Source organism: Mandrillus leucophaeus, unplaced genomic scaffold (genome assembly GCF_000951045.1).
Source record: "Mandrillus leucophaeus isolate KB7577 unplaced genomic scaffold, Mleu.le_1.0 Scaffold22, whole genome shotgun sequence".
Taxonomy (NCBI): domain Eukaryota; kingdom Metazoa; phylum Chordata; class Mammalia; order Primates; family Cercopithecidae; genus Mandrillus; species Mandrillus leucophaeus.
In genome coordinates, this window is record NW_012102254.1 from 1,249,720 (window position 1) to 1,258,392 (window position 8,673).

General features: G+C 55.8%; 2 protein-coding genes across 4 annotated transcripts in view; both read right to left on the reverse strand.

Annotated features, from left to right (window-relative positions):
• WDR6 (WD repeat domain 6) overlaps positions 1 to 3,682 on the reverse strand; it is a 9,005-nt gene extending 5,323 nt beyond the window's left edge. For 2 of the 3 annotated variants that reach the window (XM_011980942.1, XM_011980941.1), the window contains exon 1: positions 3,212 to 3,682. In XM_011980942.1, coding sequence (XP_011836332.1) covers positions 3,212 to 3,401 — 190 coding nt within the window. In that variant the 5' untranslated portion in view covers positions 3,402 to 3,682. Of the gene's footprint in view, positions 1 to 3,085; positions 3,130 to 3,211 lie in introns of those variants that run through there. The other variant, XM_011980943.1, reaches the window with a different exon arrangement.
• P4HTM (prolyl 4-hydroxylase, transmembrane (endoplasmic reticulum)) overlaps positions 3,611 to 8,673 on the reverse strand; it is a 24,271-nt gene continuing 19,208 nt past the window's right edge. The window contains exons 6-11 of the mRNA XM_011981137.1: positions 8,135 to 8,231; positions 6,473 to 6,635; positions 5,692 to 5,877; positions 4,864 to 4,954; positions 4,546 to 4,669; positions 3,611 to 4,049 (exon numbers count right to left, since the gene is read on the reverse strand). Coding sequence (XP_011836527.1) covers positions 3,829 to 4,049; positions 4,546 to 4,669; positions 4,864 to 4,954; positions 5,692 to 5,877; positions 6,473 to 6,635; positions 8,135 to 8,231 — 882 coding nt within the window. The 3' untranslated portion in view covers positions 3,611 to 3,828. The remainder of the gene's footprint in view (positions 4,050 to 4,545; positions 4,670 to 4,863; positions 4,955 to 5,691; positions 5,878 to 6,472; positions 6,636 to 8,134; positions 8,232 to 8,673) is intronic.

Genomic DNA, 8,673 nt, shown 5'->3' on the forward strand with positions numbered 1-8,673 from the left:
CATGTTGGTCAGGCTGGTCTTGAACTCCTGACCTCAGGTGATCCACCCACGTTGGCCTCCCAAAGTGCTGGGATTACAGGTGTGAGCCGTTGTGCCCGGCCTCATCAGTCACTTTTTTTTTTTTTTTTTTTTTTGAGACAGAGTCTTGCTCTGCCACCCAGGCTGAAGTGCAGTGGCATGATCTTGGCTCTCTGCAAGCTCTGCCTCCTAGGTTCACGCCATTCTCCTGCCTCAGCCTCTCAAGTAGCTGGGGCTACAGGCACCCGCTACCACGCCTGGCTAATCTTTTGCATATTTAGTAGAGACAGGGTTTCACTGTGTTAGCCAGGATGATCTCAATCTCCTGACCTCATGATCCGCCCGCCTCAGCCTCCCAAAGTGCTAGGATTACAGGAGTGAGCCACCACACCTAGCCTCATCAATCACTCTTGATGTTCAGTTCGACCACAAATTTCTCAAACTCAGAGTCCCCTCCTCACCTTTTTTTTTTAATAAAAAAAAGTAATAGGCCGGGCGCGGTGGCTCAAGCCTGTAATCCCAGCACTTTGGGAGGCCGAGATAGGCGGATCACGAGGTCAGGAGATCGAGACCACGGTGAAACTCCGTCTCTACTAAAAATACAAAAAAATTAGCCGGGCGTGTTGGTGGGCGCCTGTAGTCCCAGCTACTTGGGTGGCTGAGGCAGAATGGTGTGAACCCGGGAGGCGGAGCTTGCAGTGAGCTGAGATCCGGCCACTGCACTCTAGCCTGGGCGACAGAGCGAGACTCCGTCTCAAAAAAAAAAAAAAATAATAATAATAATAATAATAGAGATGAGGCCTGATACAGTGGCTCACGCCTGTAAACCCAGCACTTTGGAAGGCAGGAGGATCGCTTAAGCCCAGGAGTTTGAGACCAGCCTGGGCAACATGGTAAAACTCCGCCTCTAAAAAAATTATGCAAATTAGCTGGGCATGATGGTGCACGCCTGTAGTCTCAGCTACTTGGGAGGCTGAGGTGAGAGCATCTCTTGAGCCCAAGAGGTGGAAGTTTCAGTGACCTGAGATTACACCACTGCACTCCAGCCTGAGCAACAGAGCAAGACCCTGACTCAAAAAAAAAAAAAAAGTAAAATGAGAAAGATTTTGACAATGCAAAAAGAAAATAAAAGATGTAAAATGAGAAAGTCTAATCCAGTGGTTCTCCGCAAGGGGCAACTTTCCCCACAGGAGACATCTGGCAATAGCTGCAGACAGTTTTGGCTGTCTCCAGGGGTTGTGCTACTGGCAACTAAGGCCAGGGATGATGCTAAACATCGTACAATGCACACACAGCCTTCAAACAAAGAATCATCTGGTCTAAAAGGTCAATAGAGGCAAGACTGAGAAAACCCCGATCTAATCTAACCAGACTGGGTAAGTGTAAGGGGAGGACAACTTGAGGACACAATATTTAGAATTAGGATTCAAGGATAAGCAGCAGTTAGCCAGAGGAAGGCAGGCAGAAGAGGGGGACTGGGAGATGGGGAGGCCGCGGATGGGAGGGTTTGCAGCTTTCTTGGTGGAGAAAACAGCAAGTATGATTATCCTGAGGTAGGCAAGAGCGTTGAGTATGGTAGATGGAACAGGAAATGAAGAGCTCAGGAATAGGCTAGAGAGGCCAGGTGTGGTGGCTCATGCCTGTAATTCCAGCATTTTGGGAGGCTGAGGCAGGCGAATCACTTGAGGTCAGGAGTTTGAGACCAGCCTGGCCAACATGGTGAAGCCCCATCTCCACTAAAAATACAACAATTAGCTGGGCATGATGGTGGGCACCTGTAATCCCAGCTACTCCGGAGGCTGAGGCAGGAGAATCACTTGAACCTAGGAGGTGGAGGTTACAGTGAGCCGAGACTGTGCCACTGCACTCCAGCCTGGGTGACAGAGCAAGACTGTCTCAAAAAAAAAACCCAAAAAAACAGAATTGTAGCTATATAAAAGTCACTCTGGAAGCCACAGAAGTGAATTCACTTGCAGTTTCTTAAACTTCATTTCCCAAGTTATTCCCCACCTTAAAACCCTTCAATAGGTTCTCCCCACTGCCCTTAGGGATAAAGTCAGATCAAGGCCTGAAACAATGTGGCCTCTGCTGGCTTGTCCAGCCTCCTTTCCTCTTAGGCTCCATTCCTGCTCTAACTTCACAAGAATTCCCTCCTTCCCCCATAATGACAGATTCTTCCAGCCTCAAGGCCTTTGGTATGCTTACCCTCTGCCAGGAACTCACCCCTTTTCCTAGTTCACTCTTGTGGTTCTTTGAGTTTCTGCTTAGCTGTTCCCCCTCCAGGGGCCTTAGGGGTTTAGCTTGGGGTAGGAACTCCAAGCTCCAAGAACCCCTACACCAGATCGAAACTGGATCATCCCCATCCCACACACACACCCTCTTAGGACTGGTGACAACTCACTCAAGGCCTGACCGCCAAGGCCCTGCCTCAGGACCCTTATACAACTCAGTAGGACCAACAAAGGTCATTAGCAGCTTCACATAATGACTGTTCGAGACCAGCCTGGACTCTGACACCTCAAGTCCCAGGCCTCGCCTGTCCTCTGCGACCCGGTTCTCCTTCGAGGGACGAACCTCCACACCTGATTTCCTGGACCTCAACCATCTCAGGAGAGGTCTCAGGCCCCGCTTCCCCGGGCACCGCCCCCTACACTTAAAGGTCTCATCCGCCATTTTCCGCGACGCCATCCTCCTCAGAGTATCTCCACCCCCACCTTAGCGGGAAGAGATTCATCCCGCCCTCGAGAGGGCACACCCTTGCCCTCTCCCGGCCCCGCCTTCCCCAAGAGGCCACACCCCCGAGGGGCCTCCTTCTCCACGTCCCGGCTCTGACTGGTCTCCGTGGGAGAGGCCAAGCCCCCGCCTATCTCCTAGAAGGGAGCACACCCCCTCAATCCTCCGCCTCCGCGCGGCCGCGTTCCCCTGCACCATCCCGGGGTTCCACCCGCCCTTTCCATGCGGGCTGAAGTTTATGAAGCGCCGCAGCAGGCACGTCAGCTTTGTCTCTCGGGCCCCGCCGTCCTCAGGTTGGCCCTCGTCCCCGCCGTCTCCTGGGCTCCCTTCTCACCTCCGACCGGCCTCAACCTGCTGCCCGTCCTCTCCTCAGGGCATCCCTTTGTCCCTGTGGCACCGCCCCTGGCAGGCGCTGTTTCTTTCCCCCTTTCCCCCTGGCGTGCCTCAAGCCAAGCCTCACCCGCCAACAGCCGGTCCCCCACGCACTCCAGACCCGTGACTGGGAGGAGTATAAGCTCCGAGGTTGCCAGCGGGCACACGTAGTCCTCGAGAGCGTCCATGTCGATCCTCGAGGTGCTGAGGCAGCCACGGCTAAGAAGGGAACTGAACTCTCGCGAGAACGAGCCTTCCCGGCGCGCCGCGCTGCCCATCAACAGCGCCCTCAGCTACAGGTAGCAGAGACCAGGGCGCCCGCGGCGGTTGTCCAATAACGACCCTTCGTCCCACGAAATCCAGCTCATGATTGGCGGGGCCCGCGGAGGGGCAGCCCTTCCCCCGCCCCCTCACGTGACGCTTGCAGGGCGCTCCTAACCGGCAGCCTGCCGCACCTGGTGCGGACTGCCTCCCGCCGACCCGGAGCTTGTCTGGCCAGGCGGCTCCAACCTTGTGGTTTTTTTATTTAACGGGGCAGATGGGGTCAGTACACAATAAATAACATCAATATAGGAACTGCGCCGTATTGCGGCTGGCGGGGTGGGGCAAAACATTGGCCAGTCTGCAACAGGACAGAGGGACAGTCGGACCCCCGATCTTGGGCAACTGGCGACCTGCGGCTGGGAACCGGGGCTAACTTTTCCCTCAGAGCTCCACGCGCGTATCGCGGTAGGCCCGGTCCAGAGCCCACTCGGGCTGCGATTCGGCGCCCCCTTCTCGGGCCAAGCGGGCCATCTCCTGTTGGAACAGCGCTTGCCGCGCTCGGCTGGGGTCCACATTAATCCAGTTGTTGGCAATCCACTTGGTGCCGCGCGTGACCAGGCAGCCCCCGTGCAGCGAGTAGTCGTCCACGTCACCCACCCAACCTAGAAGAGAAGGGTGACATGAGATCCTAAGCTGGGCTGGCCAAAGCTTGGCCTCATAGGGACCAAGAGCATGACCAAGGTGGGTCCAGCTGTGCATTCCTTGTGTAGCAAACACCCAGACCCAAGGCTTCCTTGGGGGCTCCTCATCTCACCCCACTAATGTGTAGTCAACACCACTGGCCCTCTGAAACCAGCTTTCTTGCTATTGGGCCTGTCCATATCCCTTCCCACCCTGGGTTGGCAAGGGACATGTGTCCCAAGCCCCAGGGAGTAGGACGTCTGGGGCATCAGGGAATGATAGTGATGGGGATAACCCAACAGGCAGTACAGGTCCTGGGGCGGTCTGCTAAAGCCACTAAGGATGGCCTTTGGGAGGCACCAGGAGCAGAAAACCATTTGGAAAGCAGCCAGAAACAGACCTCCATTGTGGCAGATGGGGACTGGGTAAAGGGAAGCTGTCCTCAGGGCACCCCCAGGCCTGGCCATAGACCCTCACCTTGCCCATCAGGCAGGTAGTTGTACCAGAAGACTGCTGTGCCCTGTCGGGGCTTGACACGCAGGTTTCCCTTGTCACAGTGCCTCCGTGTGTCACGGAGGTCCACGTCATCCTGAATCAGACTCTGTGGGCAGCAGGGTGGTGGGGTGTTCAACCTGTCCCCACTATGGCCAGGCCAGCCAAGGGTGACCAAAGGGAAACCAACCAGATATGCCCAAGGAATCATTTGGGCCCACATCCTTAGACCTGGAGAGGTGTGTACTTCACTTGCCCAAGCCCCTGCCAGCCCACAAGAGTAATAGCGCGGTCGACCCTTACCATTTCATCGTAGGTTCTGTTATCTGCTACAGGGAAAACAGTCTCACCCCCACCGGTGACGTTGTTCAAATAAAACAGCACTGTCATGTAGCTGTAAGGCAGGGGGGCCACTGAGCAGGTCCCCAGTTGTGGATGCTCCCGGGGGCTTACCTGTGGGCAGGATAAGCTGCCCAGGTTCCTGTTGCCAGGGACCAGGACAGACTAGGATGGGTGACAATAGGGCAGGCCAGTGCCAAAATGTCCCTAGCTCCTCCTTCCCCCAAACCCAGTCTCTTACTGTGAGTTGCAATGGTTTTTTGGCCAAGATCACAGGTGCACTTAGCTAAATGCCATGGCCCCGAGCAAGGGCCTGGCAGGGAAAGGCAGGCTAGCAGAAGCAATAGGGCATGCTGAAGGGCTCCTTGGGGATCAGAAGGGGCTGGTCCAGAACAGCCACCTGAAGAGGAAAGAACTGCCTTGACAGGGGAGGGAGGCACAGCTTCAGCTTCTCTAAGTGGAATCAAGATCCACACCTGGGGGAATGGGCAGGACAAGCTGGGGGCCCAGCCTTGCCGCTTGCTTCAGAACTCTGGGGGCAAGTTTTGGTGTCTGTGGGTACTTCAGTCTGTGTTGACTGTTGACTCCAGTGGACACCATGGCCAGTAGCCACCCCTATCCAGCCATTTGGTAAATAGCTTGTGGGGAGAGGTGAGGGCATCACTGACTGGGATAACCAGGCAATCTCCTGGCCCCATGCCAAGGGGCATGCCCACAGTGCAGGGCTGTGCCTGTGTCATGGGCGTTCCTGGTCTGGGGATTGAAGGCAGCCCCCAGTTGGGAGATACTTGCCGGCAGGAGGTCTCGAAGGGTACAGACTCGTTGGCTACCAGCTTGGTATGGGAGCAGATGGTCTCTGGGTACACAGGCCCACTGTCCACGTGGGCATGGTAGTGGCCCCCCTCACCATATCGAACAACCTGCAGCGGCTCGCTGAGCTCCACGATCTCAGGCGACAGGCGAGTGAGGCGCAGCACCCTGGTGGGCAGCAGGCATTTGGCTGGGCAGCCCAGGCAAGGTGGTGACCTGAAGGAGCTGGCCAAGGTGGACCCTGGGCCTGCCACAAGCTCTGCCCCTACCCACCTCCCCTGGAAGTCCCTTAAGCCATCTCAGACTGGCCCTGTAAGAGCAGGAAGAGGTTACTCATGATGAGTCCTTCTCCCTCAGATGCCAAAGACAGAGACACCTGCTGTGTGGAAATGATGACATTTCCACTAAATAAAGGGGCAGGAGTCCTGAGGTCCTCCTTCCGTGGAAGGAAGTTGTTTATTTAAAAACCCTTGCCTGCTCTGACAGAAGGGGTCCTGTGGGCAAAGATAAGGGATCATTTATCAGCAGAAAAGAAGTGCTCAGTCTCTCTAATCCCAGTGGCCCACTGTGCGCCTGCGCAGAGGGCTAATTTGCCTTTGTTAATTGCCTGTCTTTCAGTGGGTCCCAATCCTGGTCTAACAAATGGAACTTAATCCCAAATGGGTTAATACATTCTGTCCTCTTGGCCCCAGACAAGGGCTTCTGTGGAGGCCCTGCCCAGTCTTCTCCCCCTGCTCCAGTGAGAACAGTTTCAGGTGCTCACCTCTGGCGGATGGCACGCATGACGTGGTGGGCACCCTCACCCTGGTAGAGCCAGGTATGGTGGCTGTTCCGCACCAGCTCACTGGACTCTGCCTTGTGGCTCCTCATGTACTTGTGGAAGTCTCGAAGGTCCATGTTGGAGAACTCCTGCAGACTCAGCACTCCTGCACAGGGCACCCACCATCAATGCTCGCCAAGCCCATATTGGGACGCCACAGTGACAGGCTGCACTTCCCTACCTACCCCAAAGGCAGCAGCAGCCCCTGACCTCAGGCACTGAGGGGCCATGTACACTTGTCCCCCATCTGGACTTTTGGGTCAGATGAACCTAGTTTCTGTCACAACAGGCTTTACGGGAAGACCCAGAGCAGTTCCTTTTCTCAGTTTAAGCCCTAATTTGGCCCTAAGAAGGAAGAGGCCCACCCCCTATTAGAGTGGCCAGAGAAGGTTCTCCAAAGGAAGCTTGAGCCATATGGCCAGGGCCCTGGCATTCCAGCCTGGCTGTATAGAGTGGTGGCCACTCTCCAGCCTGTGGAGGGTGAGGAGAGAGCAGGCAGTGCTGGGCCTCATCCAGGGCCTTACATACATACGTCAGGGTACAAATAGGGCCAGTCCCCAGGGAGTTCCTCATGACCTCAGGTCTCATCCTGAGTGGAACCTACCTCACCAGCCCTGCCTGCTGCATTACCAACCCACATTAGCAATGAAAGTCAGGCCACCCCCTCTCATGAGAACATTCTCCACTGCCCCTGCTCAAACCATTAAGCAGGGGCTCCACCCTCTTGGGGTTCTGGAAGAGTAGCTGGTATCTTTGCTCCATGTTATTCTGGCTGACCTGAGGACGTCACCTTCCACTCTTTGGCCCAGATTCCTCTGAGGGTGGGGGACATTCGAGGGCTGTGAGCCTGTCACCACCTCTGTTCTGGGGCCTGTAGCAGTATGGCAGCCATCCAGCCACAGGTCATGGCCAGATTCTTCACTGGTTCACCAGCCGCAAAGCGACTCTTCCAAGTCCTTTTTAACTGCTGTATCTTCCTTTCTTGGTCCAGAATTTGGGCATGAGAGTGATGATCACACCTCAGAAACCTCCTGAGAGTTATTACCAGAGGGGGCACCACTTGCCTGACAGCTTCCCGGCCCACCCCTCCCCAGCAGTTAGCACAGTTAGCAGCACTACCACTTTAGGCGCTTCAGCATGACTCCAGGTGGACAAGAGGAAGGCAAGGGAGATCTCATTTAGACCAGGGAGGCTGTCTGCTGGGATGGACCTCGTGTCTGGCTGGAGAGATGGATGGAGCAGGGTAAACAGCCAAGCTCTAGCTGGCCTCACTGTTGCCTTGCTCCTGCTCCACCCACTCTGTTTTCTGCCAACTAGCAGCCCTACTTCCTGTCCTCAGGCTCTCAACTCTGCCTGATGTTATCAAGAGGGTCTCTAAGAACTGCCCTCACAAGACCATCACCAAGGGGAATGGGGGGCCTGGCTGCCTGCCTACTTCCCAGGCAGGGGTAAAAAGCAAGGCCTTGCCTCCCCATCTCTGGCCACTATAAAGGGGTACAGAGAGGCTGCCTGGCTGTGGGGGAAGGGCCCAAGTTTTCAAACTGGTGCACCTGGGAGTGGGCAGGAGTCTCGCAGGGATAGGACTGTGCAGAGGTGTGAGCTCACCGTCACCATCAGGGTCGGCCTTGATCGCGGTGTACATCTCCTGAATGCTCTCTGGAGTCATCCACCATCCATTTCCCAGGCGAGTCTGGGCCAGGACCTAAAGCATAAGTGGGTCCCTCAATGGGTTACCCCAGTGATGGACAGCCAGCAGAGAACAGATGGCCCAGTGCTTGTTGTGGAGCAAAGTGTTCAGGTGAGGGCATGGATGAGGACACAGGGCAGAGCCCCTTGGGCTGAAGTGAGTGCAGGTAGAAAGGTACAGAGCAGGCTGGGCGCGGTGGCTCACGCCTGTAATCCCAGCACTTTGGGAGGCCGAGGTGGGTGGATCACGAAGTCAGGAGATCGAGACCACGGTGAAACTCCGTCTCTACTAAAAATACAAAAAAATTAGCCGGGCGTGTTGGTGGGCGCCTGTAGTCCCAGCTACTTGGGTGGCTGAGGCAGAATGGTGTGAACCCGGGAGGCAGAGCTTGCAGTGAGCTGAGATCGCGCCACTGCACTCCAGCCTGGGCGACAGAGCGAGACTCTGTCTCAAAAAA